We start from the raw sequence: 17335 nt of genomic DNA, 5'->3' as shown, positions 1-17335 counted from the left end.
AATCTCCAAATTTGTAGCCATTTTTGCGTGAAATTTTTTTCGCGAATACAATACTTCCTTTTTTGTAAAAGGAAGTAAAAACAACTACTTTTTGTTCTTTGAAAAAGAAAATCAATTATAACAGATAGATGTTTTTGAAATGTGATTATCGCTATAGACAAGTTGTAAAAGCATTGGGTAAATGAGAATTTTTCTGGAACCAAAGAAAATATCCTTATAGACAGGTTTATTGTCATAGACAGTATTGTTATGCACAGGTTTAATTGTATATGTAAGCAAACATTCTTTGTTTTCACAAGCTGTGAGTAATGATTTCAAAACGACCTGAAATAAAGGTGGACTCTTAGCAATATGCTTATGCATTACACTTTTGTTAAAGATCTTTGACTGAATAGTTTTGGATTGTTTTCAAAGTTTAACGAAAATTGCTACAAAACCATGAAGTTATATATGTTGCCGTTAAAGTATATAATGCTGTTATTTTATAGAATACCTAGTTATTCCATGAAATAACTGATCGTGTCCGTTAAAGTGTGTAATATGTTATTAATTTGACACTTTAACTAGTTATTCTATGAAAGAACTAGGTATTCTATAAATTTACTAATGAGAGACTGTTAAAGTGCAAAATAAACCATTTATCTAAAATGAAATAACTATAGGCATTCTATAAATTAACTAATGATAGACAATTAAAATGAAAACGAAGCAATTTATTTAATCTATGCAACGTATAAATAGTATTTATGGAAACGTACCATAAAATCATTTGTTACAACAAGGATTACTAAAATGACACTTGGAATTATAAAGAACATTGTTTCTAAAACAAAAACATTTTTTTGTGACACACTGGGTTTTACACGTTATTCTATGAAATGACTAGTTAAACCATGAAATACAAGCGAGTTTTACACTTTAACGGGTTGCAGAATGTTATTCTGTGAAATAACTAGGTAAACCATGAAATACAAGAGAGTCTTAACACTTTAACGGACACGATCAGTTATTCCTTGAAATAACTAGGTATTCTATATAAAATAACGGATTTCATACTTTAACGGTAACATATACACTGAAATGCTTTTCTTATTTTTTTTCTAATTTCCATCAAGCTCTTATTCGTATATTAATGATTTTGCGTTTAATTAGAGAAGGAAGAGCAACTCTGGCCGCCACCTTTGGTGCTTTCCGGTACATGGTTTGCTACTGCTTCGTACTTCTGTCTGCTGTTCTCATACTGTTTTGGGTAAGACGATAGTTTTTACTTCACAATCATTTTTTTCATTTCATAACCCAGATGTGTCACTAAGTACTAGTTTAAGTTTCGAATTAGCTTTAAACACAGACGGCTTCAAATCATTTTAAAATGTCTCTACGATTTTTTTTAAAATTTTGTTTAGCTGTTTGTATTCATCGATAGAATCAACTTCTATGTCTCAGAACATCTGCTTTAAATGTAATAATGAAGGCTTTCACGGCCGGTGTCAATAATGTAAAATTCCGGACTGTTGTGCCGTAGTCGGGGTGTTGTTACTCCAAACGTTTCAGCCGCATCTGCGGCTGCCATCTTCAGTGTTAGCGTGGTCGAAGCTTCCAGGGAAGCGATTTCCTAGCAACTGATGTCTAGGAAATCGCTAGCATTTTAGGATACTTAGCACTTTAGAATGCCTAGAAAGTGCATAGCAACTGATCAGTTGCTAGGAAGTCGCTTCCCTTGAAGCTTCGACCACGCTAACACTGAAGATGGCTGCCACAGATGCGGCCGAAACGTTTGGAGTAACAACACTCCGACCACAGCACAACAGCCTGGAATCTTACAACACATTATCTGCTTTAAATGCTCTTATTCTTCATAAAATGCTCGCTATAGAAAAATCTTTAAAAATTGTAACTTTTGAATTTTGAGGGTTTCTACTACTTTAATCTAAAAGAGCTTTCAATACCTCTAGTTTTCCTGTATTATTTCACAAAATTAGCATTCAAGTCTCCTATTTATTTTTCAGCATTTTAGTCCAATTCAATATTCTTATTCACTGTTTATCTTTTTTTCGTACTTAGGATGGACAGAAGCCGTCAGATGGAGGCTATGTTCTGATAGATATCGTCTTGAATTTGATACCTCCAATTCTGTGTGAGTAATACATGTTTTATTCTGTTAAGGTACAGTCGAACTTGCTAAATGGAATAACCGTTTTGCCACGAAAAATATTATGCTACAATAATAACAGACGATATTTTATGAAGAGAGAGCTCAGATATATTTTTTCTTCTTTTAAATTCTTCATTAATTATTACATTTTTTCATGAAAATATCGTCTGCTACGAATCAGAAATTCAACTTTATTCGCAACTCCAACGAACTATAGGGGGCACTGCAGTCACTGTCTAATGGCCGACTTAAACACTAAAACAAACGCATGTGGTAACGAAGAAAATGCTAAAAGTGTTGTGATTTTTGTTCGTATGTATGATTTTTTCGCTTTATTCATTTGAAAAGATTTTTCAAAGTCTTTTGGTTATTCTGACCCATATAGAAAGAGATTAGAAACCAAAAAGTATTACGAAAATAAACAATTAATGCAGAACACACAGTAAGTTGTTCTGAAGCAGCCATTTTCACGATGTTGAATTCGGAATTCATAAATTTTTGGTTCGCTTCGAACGGCATTTTCATTTTGTACCGTTTTTTCTATACATTTGTACATATTAAGTTCAGTTTCGTGACATTTCCGGCATTTGTTGACATTTTTGTCACATAGTGCACATACGTGGCAGACTGTCAAGAGTAACGTTTAACACTAGATAATTTATTTCTATGACTATATGATTGGATATCCAAAGAAATCATGCATTTAATTCATTCGTTATGGAAATGATTTACCTGATATGCGAAATCTTGTCAAGATACATTATTCTTTCACACAATTTTAAAACCATGACCCTATAAACAGATTTTTGGCGAACTTTTATTTTTTATTGTTCAAATTCTTAACATTCTTTCTGGATTTTTCAATCTGTTCTGCGATAAATATTTTCAAGAAAATTTATTTGCATACTGTCTATTTCAGTAGGATACTGTAGTAACAAAGGTTATTTAAATCATTTATGTGGAATTAGGTTAAGGAAAAGTGTCCAGTCAATGTTGTTAAGTTTGTTTTTTTCTCCATCGAATTGAAAAACTGATATTTATTCAAATTCACTCAGAACAAAATAAATAAAATGTGTACTCACAGTTTATATATGGTGGTAGTTTTCTTTTCAGTTGATTGACCATTATTTCTTTTTACTTATCGAATTCTGTAATCTTACTACCATTTTATTCCACTCATGATAAAAATTAAAAATGGTTTAACTAAAAACGCGAAATCTCGCCAAGGCTACTTTGCTCGCACAATACTAACACTATAACCCTAAACAAATTTGGCGAAACCTTTCAGCTGAGAATAAAAGGAATAAAGTAAATTCTTTCTCGGTTAAACATTTTTCATTTTGTTCTACGATAATAAATTCAAGAAAATATTTTGCATACTGTTCATTCCAACTAAATGCTGCTGTAAAATATGATTAGTTAAATTAATTTAAGATTAAAAAAAAATCATATTCAGCTATCAAATTAAGGCAATTAAAATTATCCCATAAAACGTAAAATAATCCACGATTTAAGAAAAAATGTAATTAAACAAAAAGTGAAAAGCTAGATTAAAATAGCCCTCAAGCTGTAAAACATTTAAAGAAACCTTCATGAAAATGTTGAATAATCTGTCAAATAAAGAAACTAATAGAATTTATTGCGAAGATGTAAAATACTCGAAAGCAATATAATTTAAAATATAGTATTTTATTATCCAAGAAATTTTCTTTGCAACAGAGAGAGGATACGAGAATTGTAATAAAATTTAAACCGCCCAATTCTCAAAAAATGAACATAGAATCCTAATAGTCAGAAAATAACTTGACGTAAAATTAGGGTAGCCATTATTGTTCCTTAAAAACACAAAACAGCGTTGTTGAAATTTCAATTGAAAATTTCAGTTGTTTTTTGACTTGATGTTCTCAATTCTAAAAATACAGACAAAGTAATAATATCAATGCAAAAAGATGTGATATCTCATCAAAAACAACCCTGTTGTAAAAATTTCCCCGCCAAGAAAACCTTTAACTTTTCCGCACAAAAAAGAAAACCTGCATCCTGAACCCAAAAACCTTCAGCCATAAAAAGTTATGATATCTAGTTTGCCCACCAAGTATCAGTCAAACTATCATCCTCCCTCTTCTCCTTTTTCATCACAGCTACTTCCATTAGAACCTCCTCCCACCTTCAACTCCTCAGAAATATGGATAGATCTTTTAAATTGTTTATCTTGTCTGGCGGGAAGCTTTTCAAAGTGAAGTGGTTGCTTGGTGAGCAAAAAGCTGCTCGCCAAACAAGATAAACAATTTAAAAGATCTATCCATATTTCTGAGGAGTTGAAGGTGGGAGGAGGTTCTAATGGAAGTAGCTGTGATGAAAAAGGAGAAGAGGGAGGATGATAGTTTGACTGATACTTGGTGGGCAAACTTTTTATGGCTGAAGGTTTTTGGGTTTAGGATGCAGGTTTTCTTTTTTGTGCGGAAAAGTTAAAGGTTTTCTTGGCGGGGAAATTTTTACAACAGGGTTGTTTTTGATGAGATTAGTTATTACATTTCTTCATGAAAATATCGTCTGCTACGAATCAGAAATTCAACTTTATTTCATTTTCAATTCCGTGACCAGAAACCGCAGACGATACTTTAAAATTGAAGATAAGCCTTGCTTTAGAATATTAAATTTTCTTAAAATGTATAACTAGGGGGTGTTCTAGTTATCCCTCAAACTTTGAGTGAAGTTCCTATTGTGCAGATTTTCAAGGGCACTAACATGCTGCAAAAAACAAACAAATGCGACTTTCTTCGATGAGATACTCAAATGAATGATTTTTCTTTATAAAATGGGAATAAAAATCTTGGAATACTTTTTTTTTTTTGGATGAAAGGTAGCCTATGTTCTATTCGGTACCCCTAACAAAGTGTATACAAAATTTCAGGATCATAGGTTGAGTAGTTAAGGCTTGAAAGAATTACAAACAAATAAATCTGTACCTCATCGCCAGAAGGACGTAAGTCAAATATTGCAATTTTCTTTTTATTAGTATATTAGATGTAGAAGCCTATTCTGCACCAAGCCATGTGAACGTCATTCTTTTTAAAAAAAATTCTGTACAATTTTTTACCAGGGCGCATGTCCCATCTTTTGCATGTGATAAAAAAAAATCCTCTCTACTGTAAAATTATCAAAATGTGACTTACGTTCCTCTGGCTCTGAAGCAAAGAAATATACAAACAAACAAAGCCACTTTCGCATTTATCATATAGTAGTAAAGATGTACATCTGAATGGCTGTCTGGATTGAGTGAATTCCGATTTAATAGGGTTCCGGATGAATGAAGGTTTGCTGTATAACAATAACGACTTCACGGCACAGAGCAATCATGTTTCAATTTTCCCCCCACAGTTGGAAGCACTCACGCTTTTCCTGGCTTGGTTAAGAGGCCTCCCACCAGAAGCATCGTCAGTTTCTTGCCACAGTTCTCGATGTTTTCATTCATCATCATCCAAATTGGTGTCTACGTCATAGCCTATGAATATTGCCTCATGCAGCCGTGGTAAGTAAGGCCCCTTCAGTGGAGGAGCCGACGCATCCGCCATTTTGGAGCAAACTTGATCCAGTGCTTCGTAGCGATAGCATTGCTGCTGATGTTTACCTTTCTTTAGCATGTGTTAAATTGAGTCAAATGGGTGGTTGTTCGGCTGTTAATTGTGTAAACAGCTCCAAAAAAGGGTTTCTGCTCAGATTTCCAGCAGTTGCAGAAAGAAAAGGCAGCCTGGAAACGACGCCAACTGTTTCCAAAATTTCGCCAATGTTCACCTTCCTCTCCGACTCTTTCGTTCCCTGTTTGGCAAATGATTGCCAATAAAGGTAGCTTTCCCTGTTGTATGCTTGCTCCAAAATGGCGGATGCATCGGCCTCTCCAGTTATAGGGGTTCTCTAGTAGTAAGCTCCCAGTTTCGTAGAATCTATCGTTAATTGACTGTTGATCCACTGTTATTACAAGGCCCCCTTGTCGACGCCTTCCAGTTTTGTAAAGCTCAGAAATATATATGTTTGTAATAAGTTCTAATCTCGTCCCGGGTCCCAGTTCTCTGTACCTCCGGGCCCTAGTGGCCTCGTTGGTAAGACCCCGAACTCGTAACTGGAAGGTTCCGAGTTCGACATGCCAGTCGGTCGAAAATCCTCCTTGTTCACTAATGGTGACTGGGGCACGGTAATACGTTCGTGGCCACAAAGTCCTTCGAGTTCTACTTCCAATTTTGATGGTTTCTTAGTTCAAAATGAAAAACAGTCTGATGAATGAAATGCTGGAAATTAATTAAAATAAAATATTTTCCTTCTAGGAATATAGTAGCATAAAATCACTAAAAAAGCAGGGTTTTTTTTAAATAAGCAATTTTTTCTAATGAGCAATAGCGAGATTTTCGAAAAAATATCCCGTACGTAACGGTAAGTTTTTTATTTTTTCCAGCTAACCAAAGTCTTCAAAAAATAATGCTGTTGGGGAATAATACATGCTTTAATGCACTACTAGCTACGTCGCCCGGCTTTGCACGGTCCACCTCGAAAATAAAAGTTATGTCAAGTGACGCGTGTTCAACAATCAGGCTTGAACCAAAAAAAAAAAAAAAGTAAAATTTTGCGGCAGATTTCGGAATAACAGAATTTTTTAAAAATACAAAGCACTTTTCATAACGCACTCAAAAAGACAAAATAACCTTTCTGGGCCAGAAAGGACAATTTAAGCATTCCTGTAGTTTTCGAAAATTCCAAGAAAATGACACCACAAACGAAGGAACGTGCGGCTCAAGTCATGAAGAGAATATGTCATCATTATCTAGCTTTCAATCATAACTTTGAGTGTTCAAACATGCATATTTTTCTTATTGGGAAAGTTTGCTTCGAAAGGACTAGAACCACCCTTTTCTTCGTTTTTGGTGTCATTTCCTTGGAATTTTCGAAAACTACAGGAATGCTTAAATTGTCCTTTCTGACCCAGAAAGGTTACTTTGTCCTTCTGAGTGCGTTATGAAAAATGCTTAGTATTTTTTTTTAAAAATATGTTATTTTATTCTTTTTAGTGTAAATGTATTTCAGAAATAGAATAATTTTACCATCACGAAACTTCACCTTATTTTTTTCATATAAATGCTAGATACTTGAAAGGAAAAAAAACTATTTTCGCGTCTAAAACTTTAAGCAGTTACTACTAAAATTTAATCCTTGTTCCTCTCTAGGATTTATGCTTGCTAATTTCATGCTTGCTTCAGAGAAGCCTTGATTCAAAACTTTCATTATGATTGCTTTTAACATTACTGTTGCAAGGCAACAAAATTTGTAACAGTATGTTTTATATTTAAACATTTAATAGGGAAATTACACGAAATTTGCTGTTTTACATCCTAATTGAAATAATAATTTATTTTAAAATTTTAATTTTTCAGCGCTAAGTTATACCTCAAGAAAAAGCAAATCATTTAGTGAAATCCAGAAGTCTCTTAAGTGATCTAGTTGCTGAAATATAAGCAAGGGAAGATTACGAATGTATCGATACCTGGTTCGATGGTCAATTGACTGTCGTTCGGGAGAAGAAACTTGATTATAGATACATAGATACATACGTTCAGTTTTCTTTGCTAATAATAAAGCTGAAAGTCACTCTGTCTGGATATTTGTCCGGATCTTTGTCTGCAGGATCTTTGTGCCTAAAGGCCTAGACCGTTCGACCGATTTTCATGAAATTTGGGCACAGAATTAGTTTGTAGCATGGGGGTGTGCAAGATCGAAGCGATTTTTCAAAAATTCGATTTTGTTCTTTTTCTATTTTAATTTCAAGAACATTTTCCCGAGCAAAATTATCATAAGATGGACGAGTAAATTACCAAGTTATCATAACGTGGAACCATAACATGGGCAAGCCAATTAGCGAGAAAGTCATCATACATTATTTGTAAATATACAGGCGAACCAAAAGACCTTTTAATTTTCTACTACGGGCAAAGCCGTGCGGATGCCACTAGTTAATTATATAAGATGAAAGCATAACAGTTAATCCCATATTTAATTAGTAGTTACTTGAATAAAATAAAAAACTTAGCGTTACATTTTTCGAGAATCGCCTAATAGATAATTTTTGAAAACGAAAATTAATTCCATAAATAATAGATCCTTGTGAAATAGCGCTACCGATGTATATGACGTGTTATTTTCGCCAATCAAACAGCGTTCCTAGCGCTGCGTGTTACTTACGCAATGCTGTTTGATGAAATAACTCCCCATCGAGGAAAAAGTCAATTTAAGATTTCCTCCCCGCCGAGCGTAATTGTTCGCACACAGATGCAACTGAAATGTAGGTTATTCATCAAGTTGAATGGTGTTTTGAAAGAGGGTCAAGTTCAGTAAGTCAGTGGAGTTATGTTTGCGATGTGAATGTGATGATTCTTGTGCTGGACGAGGGGTTCTCAACGTAGGGGGAAATAATTTCAAGGGAGGAGTGAAAAAGTAATAATCTTTGGATGATAGTAGTTGGCCAATCACTTAATTTTAATGGAATACAAAAAAGCGTGGGGTGCTGTCTATTTGCATTTTTGCTTGGACAACAAATGGAAGAAATTCAAGACAACTGATAAGAAGCCCCCCCCCCACGCTTTTTTGTATTACATTAAAATTAAGAGATTGGTCAACTACTATCATCCAAAGATTATTTCTCACTTTTTAGTTCATTTTGCTACTAAAGCGTTTTTTTTTTATTTTTTAAAATTATTATTTTATTTTCTTCTTTTTAGTTTAACTTGTTTTACGAAAAAATATCGATGTATGCGTGCCGAAATCATATCTGCATTACTTAGAAAATTTGAGATGCATTTGAATAAAAGTTTTGTTCAACAATGGTCTGATCAGCAATGAATTTCCAATTGAAGGATCACTTAAATTTTGCCATGAAATTAGTTAAAAACAATTATATTTCATGTTCTAATTACCTTGGAACATTGGAACAAATTTTGTCTGATGCAAAAAAAATTAAAGGTTTTTGTAGATATTTTTAAATAATTTTTACGAGCATTTTTTAATGTAATTTTTTTTTAATTTTTCCTTTTTCACATTGTTGGATTTATGCCAAAATATTGATTAAAATTGGAGGAAACTAACAATTAAAAGAGTGAATTAATTAATTTGATTATAGAATATTGCATTGTCATCGGGTCCGAGGTCGCGTGCCAAATTTCAAAAGAATCCGATCGCAGGAAGTGGGCGAAATTTGAGCTGCAAGATTCCGTTACAAGATACATACATACATACATACATACATACATACACACATACATACAGGTGAAGCTAATGAAAACGTGTTAAAAAATTAAATGCTCTACCCATTTGCTTGGGTGTGACACTTTTACGCCTATATTTGCATTTTTTTCCGGAACTTTAAACTTTGGCTTTTAATTTTGATGCATTCCAATACAGGGAATCATTATGTAGCGTTGAGTCCGGCATATTTCAAGAAATTCTTTAAATAATGACACAGTTCTTGTGAAAACACAGAAAATGTATTTACAAATACAGTTGAACTCGGTTAATACGAATGTCAAATATCCACGAATTTGTTCGTATTAGCTGTTTTTCGTAACAACCGAGAATGAGTGATAATGTGAAAAAAAACGAAGAAATGCTTATCTATATTTAAAAAAATCACTACTAATACACACATTGTAATTTAACTATTAGTATATTCAGAAAAAAAAATCACTTAGTAAGTACTTCTTATAAATGAATGTTTTTGGATAATAATGAAAAAGGAAAATTATAATCGACATTCGTGGAACATTGAAAAGTTCACAAGAAAAAAAAAAATGTACTGGCATTATTTTCCATTCAAAGTATTCAATATTTTCGGTTCGATACACAATGGGACTTCTATTACCTTAAAAAATGATGAATAATTTCTAAAAAAGAAAATTACAGTATTCATGGTGTTGTTTCCTTCAGTCAAAAGTACTATGTTTAGTCACTGAAATTTATAGAAAAAGTAAAAAAAAAAAAAAACCCCAGAAAATACTTTCATTTTCCCAACAGTTATTTTTTTAATTAATTTTTTTAATATCCGATTTTTCAATTAAGGCGTGGCCTTTATGACGTCACAAATGATGCACTTAGGCGCATCTTTCTGCCATGTTTCCACGGCATGATAATCAAGAAGCGAATTAAATATTGTGCTCTACGGTTGCTATCAACCCTATATCGTTGCCAGTACACGTGAGTAAAGATGCGAATTTTATATTGTGGTCTGTGAATGGCAACACTTAATGGCATTTCATCATTTGTGATGTCATCGGCAGAAGCGTAAACAATGAAAGCGCACCGATTAAAGTAATTTTTTTTTCAATATTAAACTTAGTCAAATTATTTAAAAAATGGTCAGATCCTATGTTTTTAAATATGCTCTTTTAGAAAAAAATACTTCTAAAATTTTGGAAACGACCCCATTACGAGCATTTTAAGTAAAGAGGTCAGAAATTTTTGTTCGTCTTAGCCGAGACTTTCAATTTAATGTACGTATTATACGTGAATTTTTAAATGTAATTAGATAGCAAACTAAACTTATAATGAGCAAAATGTTCGTTTTAGCTATGATTTCGTATTAAACGTGATCGCATTAATAGAGTTCAACTGTATGAGCAAAAAACACTAATTCAAAATCACAGCACATATGGTTTCCCATTTTCAGAACCGAAAAGCTCTCATAGCACATCGGTTGAACGATCAAGGCAAGATTACTCCCATTGAAGCGACTTCCCTTACACTGTAAAAAAAATTCGGAAACGTTTCTGAGTATATCGTGCAGCTGCGGTTCATGAAATTTTCAAAAACGTTTCTGAGTATTTCGGAATTCTCTTTCTGTAATGTCCGGAAACGTGTCTGAGTATTTCGGAATCCTCTTTCTGTAATGTCCAGAAACGTGTCTGAGTATTTCGGAATCCTCTTTCTATAATTTCCAGAAACGTTTCTGAGTATTTTGGAATCCTCTTTCCGTAATTTTCAGAAACGTTTCTGAGTATTTCGGAATCCTCTTTCCGTAATTTCCAGAAATGTTTCTGAGTATTCTGTGCAGCTGTGGTTCATGAAAGTTTCGAAAACGTTTCCGAGTATTTCGGAATTCTCCAAACAATTTTCAAAAACGTTTCTGAGAATTTCGGAATCCTTTTTCCGTGATTTTTTCTGAAAAATAATTCTTTTTTAATAGTATTGCATGCCATATCAGTTTCAATTCTTTCATATCTAAGAGCAATGAAACAAGCAATTTTAGAATCATTCGAGGATTTTTTTTTCTGAATTTCTAATGACAAATAGCATGGTTAACAGCATAACATATGCACAGTTATAAATTTTTGAAAATTTATGAAATAATATAGTAGTTTCATTCATAATCACAAAATCGTCGGGGGAGGGAAGGGGAGTACTTTCTCAGAAGTGGGATTGTTTGTTAAACAATATTAAACTTCAGTTTTTCTCTCAATATTTTCAAGACAAAATTATCAACATATTGTATTTTTAATGCAGAACTTAAAAACATATCTTGTATAAAACTTGATAGCTTTTATTTTCGGATAAAATTTGACAGAACTTACCTTCCCTTCGCGTCAAGTCTATTTCTCTGACGAAAAAAGTGTACCGAAAAGTGCCAACAGAGAAATTGGTGAATTTAAATATGACACCAAGTCCTCCTGTTGGAACCATTCGGGGTGATTCTTCTGTTCTTGCCCTTTTCCAGTTCATCACAAATATAAATACTTTATCAAAATATGTTACTGATTTTATTTTTACAATGTGCGCAAAATGCATTACATATTTTATTTGTTAAAACATTGAATTCTATTGCATGATTACTCCATTTCATATATACGAGATCCCCCCCCCACACCATAGAGTGATGGTGAACCCATAAAATGCTATAAAGCGCCCCCCCCCCCTTAAAAAAAGCAATCCCTGAAAATGTCAATGGCAGTCTGCGTGGTGAACGCCCCTCGTCTTCTCCCCATATGTACATTGTATATTTAATTAATAACATAGTATTTAAAAAAGGATCACTTTTAAAACAATGACATGAAATAATATTTCTTTTTATTTCGGCTTGTAAATGCAGCTGTTCCATTTTTGCCTCTGGCTCATTCCTCCTGACTGTCCTATATTAAACTAGTATATCCACGAAGGAAATGTTATTTACCGAACAAACTAATGTCAAGGAATTTTTTATTGTCAACCACATTTAACAAAATGAATAAGCACATGAATTAATTGCATAACTATGTAGCTTACTAATAGATAACTGGGCCATTTTCTAATGGTATAAATATTTTTAAATAAATGAATAAATTATAATAAAAAAGATAAATAATACTGGCACATTTTTTGTGAAGCATATTACAATATTAGAAAGCATTTGCATTACCATATTTTTAATGAATTAAACAATTGATTTTTTTTTTTGAACCAATGTATGTATATCCAAGTATTTCAAAATAACTTTTCTGTGATTGCTTTTCAAATATAAATCTTATTTCTTTTGCGTAATTAATCAGTTTCAGTTAGTTACAACAAATAGTACACTGCGCTCACAGGTATGTAGGATAACTTTAAATTAATTCGATAAACCCAAAAACAGTTACAATTGGAGCCTCATCAAATGCAAATCAACAAAAATATAAATGTATATAACAACATTTTTTAAAATATTCATTAATACTTACAAGTGAACATGAGCGGAAGAAAATCTAAGTACCTCCATTACAACTGGATAAGTAATCCAAAGGGTTTCGTTTCATTAAGTATAAAAACGGGTGTTGAAACTATTCACGCTTGAACACACAATATAAATGTAATCACGGTTGCACCGGAAATTGTATAAGCAAATCGTTATTAACTAACTTAATAGCTGCGTACATCTTCTAAAAAATCAAGAGCAGCCCAAAATGAAAGGCGTAAAATTAGTTTCGACACAATTTACTACTCTCTAGACATGAAATAACAAGCAATCCAATAGCAACCATAGATAAGAAAAAAAGAAGTTCTCGTTATTTCCGACTCATTGGCGCCTGTGTTGGAAGGATGAAATAGGTTTCGAAGCGTTTTGCGTCATCACTTCCGCTTCTAGATATCTTGAAATAACAAAAAGCTTTCTGAATATTGAGGAGTTCGCTATTGGATGAAGGATTCCTACTATTTCGGAAACGTTTCCGATATATCTAGAAACGTTTCCGAAATTTGTTACAGTGTATATACAGGGTGTTCCCGTTTTAACCTGCAAGACCTTTATTTTCGCAACCGTTAGTCCTAGGTGTAATAAGTTAGTATAAAGAGTTAAATTTTTGCATTTTTTGACTCATTTTTATTTTCACTTCAAACTTTCAATATCTTAACTCTGCATCTGATTTTGAACATTTTTTCAATCGGAAGTATACATCTAGGACTAACGGTAGCGAAAATAAAGGTCTTGCAGGTAAAACGGAACACCCTGTATATATATATAGCGTTGAATGAACCGGCATTATCCATTCAGACATATTCTAGTATTTTCTAGAGGTTCCTGGGGTTTTCCATTCATTATTTGCATTAAAATATTACTTACACGTTAAATTTTGAAATGTCGTCAAACTTGACGACATTTGGCGATTTCTCACCAAATTTGGCGTCAAAAATATGTTTTCAAAATGATGCAAATTTGGCGATATCGCTCAAATTTATCCCCAATCCCACTAGAATAAAGTTAAATGGTGCACAGCAAGCAAAGTCAACGCACAGGTAAACTTTCAAAACCGAGGCAATGTTGAACAAAAAATTTAGCCAAATTACAACAAATTAAGCACATCAGAGCATAAAAATAATTACTGTTTATAAAATTTGTTACAGTATCATAATTATGAAGTATCAACTTGTTAAAACTAGTATGTTGTGGCCATCACAAAACTTTCTTCTATATTTTTCCTTTTCTGATCCCTCCCCATGCTTGACGAGGAAGCAATATTCCTAACAAAAACAAAATTACACATGCAAAAACTTGACGACCATCCCAATGTCTGAATTATTGTAAAAGCAAAGCAAAGAGCAAAAATTGAAAGTTGTTTTAAAAGCCTTGCTTGAATTAATTACAAATATTTTATTTATTAACAACCATAAGCTGGCAACAGTTAAAAATTTTAAATCATTGAGATAATATTTCCGATCATTTCCATACAATTAAAATCACGAGAAATGCGCAGACGACAATCTATTACGATTTATCTTTCTTATTGTTGCATTAATAAAGCTATTTTTATTCGCAAAAAAAAAAAAAAAATCAACACCTCTTGGAGCGATTGGAGTCAAAATTGAACCAAAGCCTGTTTTACGTATGGATTCACATATATTCCAAATTTCAACCAGAACGCAGCATTACTTCTTGAGATAGGGCACTCACAATGGAAAAAAAAGAACGTGTGATTGCGTTACCCCCCTTTTTACTTTCTTCTATATCTAATATATAGAAGAAAGTATTGGATTCGTGCAAATTTTCGAATTTCGAATTTTGACGGATTCGAACATTTTGAGGTGTGCTGAGTCCATTTCGACTATTTTTGGAAAATGTCTGTCTGTCTGTGTGTGTGTGTATGTGTGTATGTGTGTGTGTATGTGTGTCACGTCTGTGTGTGACCAGTTTTTTGTGGCCGCTTTACAGCAAAAACTACCGCATGAAATTGAACGAAATTTGGTACACATATGTGCCCCTATGTGAACTTGTGCCCATTGGTTTTTGGCGCGAATTCCTCCAAGGGGGGTGGAGCAATGGGACGTTTTTTGAGTTACGCGTGCTTGCTATTCCTCAGGAAGTAACTGGCGGAATCAAACAAAATTTGGTCCATATGTTGCCCCTAACGGGAGCAGGTGCTGATTCAATTTTGGTGTCAATAGCTCAAACGGGCGTTGAGTTATAGAACGTTTTTTGTCGTCAATTGTGACTGCTGTATCTCAAGAAATAACGAACGGAATCAAACAAAAAATTTTTGACAAGTGACCCTTAGTGGGTATAAGAGCTGATTTTATTTTGGTGTCAACAGCTAAAAAGGGGGTAGCGCAATCGCCCGTTCTTTTTTTCCATTGTGAGTGCCCTATCTCAAGAAGTAATGCTACGTTCTGGTTGAAATTTGGAATATATGTGAATCCATACGTAAACAGGCTTTGGTTCAATTTTGACTCCAATCGCTCCAAGAGGTGTTGATTTTTTTTTTTTTTTTTTTTTGCGAATAAAAATAGTTTTATTAATGCAACAATAAGAAAGATAAATCGTAATAGATTGTCGTCTGCGTATTTCTCGTGATTTTAATTGTATGGAAATGATCGAAAATATTATCTCAATGATTTAAAATTTTTAACTGTTGCCATCTTATGTTTGTTAATAAATGAAATATTTGTAATTGATTCAAGTAAGGCTTTTAAAGTAACTTTCAATTTTCGCTCTTTGTTTTGTTTTTACAATAATTCAGACATTGGGATGGTCGTCAAGTTTTTGCATGTGTAATTTTGTTTTTGTTAGGAATATTGCTTCCTCGTCAAGCATGGGGAGGGATCAGAAAAAGGAAAAATATAGAAGAAAGTTTCGTGATGGCCACAACATACTAGTTAGCTGTTGACACCAAAATAAAATCAGCTCTTATACCCACTAAGGGCTACTTGCCGATAAATTTTTCTTTCATTCCGTTCATTATTTCTTGAGATATAGCAGTCACAATTGACGACAAAAAACGTTCTATAACTCAACCCGCGTTTGAGCTATTGACACCAAAATTGAATCAGCATCTGCTCCTGTTAGGGGCAACATATGGACCAAATTTTGTTTGATTCCGCCAGTTACTTCCTGAGGAATAGCAAGCACGCGTAACTCAAAAAACGTCCCATTGCTCCACCCCCCTTGGAGGAATTCGCGCCAAAAACCAATGGGCACAAGTTCACATAGGGGCACATATGTGTACCAAATTGTGTTCAATTTCATGCTGTAGTTTTTGCTGTAGAGCGGCCACAAAAAACTGGTCACACACAGACGTGACACACATACACACATACACACACACATACACACAGACAGACAGCCATTTTCCAAAAATAGTCGAAATGGACTCAGCACACCTCAAAACGTTCGAATCCGTCAAAATTCGAAAATTTGCACGAATCCAATACTTTCATCTATATATTAGATATAGAAGAAAGTAAAAATGTACTTGAAGTTCAATTATTTGCACGTGTTGCGGGCGTAATCGTACGGTCACATATCCACATTGAAAAGCAGAAATTTTACTTTTTTAAACATTGAAAACTACTAAAGAGTCCATTCCATTTGAAATCAGGCAGGCAGGTACAAAAAGTGTCATATGATCATCACCGATTTTTTTGAAAAAAATACAGTAGTTACAGCTAAGGGACATATTAGTCCAGTCATATTAGACATAAAAATCGCAAAGTGCGATGCAATTCTGAGTTTTTAATATGTTGTTTCGATCAGTTAGGGTAGTGTTTATCTAAGTTTGCAGTTTTCTAAAACCTGTGCTCGATGCGCAATTCGCGAAAAACTGCGAAATTTTCGGAAGTGTTTTATATTTTTTGCTCTTTAACTCCGAAACTATCCAACTTTTGATACTAAATGTAAATACCTGTTTTCAAGTACATTAAATTGTGAACAATTTAAGCTCATGTGGCTTTCTGTACGACCAGCAATTTAGGAGATATCGTACTTCAAAAATTGGTCATTTTTGGCGAAAAAAATCATGCTTAGATCACATTTCAGGCCAAATATTGACATAAATTCCTACTCAGCAAGAAAAAAATTGAACATACTCTTACAGTAAATTTAATTGGTTTTCATTTAAGCCAAAAACAAAGTCCATAGATTCAATAGTTCTTTTACAATCATAAAACAAACAAATAACCGGAAATTTCGCTTTTTGAAAAATGAAGCAAAACACTTTTCAAGACAATATTGAGGATCCTGTTCTAAACTAGTATGTTGTGGCCATCACGAAACTTTCTTCTATATTTTTCCTTTTTCTGATCCCTCCCCATGCTTGACGAGGAAGCAATATTCCCAACAAAAACAAAATTACACATGCAAAAACTTGACGACCATCCCAATGTCTGAATTATTGCAAAAGCAAAGCAAAGAGCGAAAATTGAAAGTTATTT

The 17335-nt window shown here is 33.5% G+C and overlaps 1 protein-coding gene across 1 annotated transcript in view; it reads left to right on the top strand.

Annotated features, from left to right (window-relative positions):
- Positions 1 to 1152: 1152 nt before the first annotated feature.
- LOC129226962 (probable cation-transporting ATPase W08D2.5) overlaps positions 1153 to 17335 on the top strand; it is a gene marked incomplete at its 5' end in the record, with an annotated part of 28811 nt that continues 12628 nt past the window's right edge. Inside the window, 3 exon segments of the mRNA XM_054861591.1 lie at positions 1153 to 1249; positions 2062 to 2134; positions 5534 to 5684. Coding sequence (XP_054717566.1) covers positions 1153 to 1249; positions 2062 to 2134; positions 5534 to 5684 — 321 coding nt within the window.

The sequence above is a fragment of the Uloborus diversus genome, chromosome 7 (assembly GCF_026930045.1).
Source record: "Uloborus diversus isolate 005 chromosome 7, Udiv.v.3.1, whole genome shotgun sequence".
Classification (NCBI taxonomy): Eukaryota; Metazoa; Arthropoda; class Arachnida; order Araneae; family Uloboridae; genus Uloborus; species Uloborus diversus.
The sequence above is the reverse complement of the archived record's forward strand: the minus strand, read 5'-3'. Positions and strand labels throughout refer to the sequence as shown.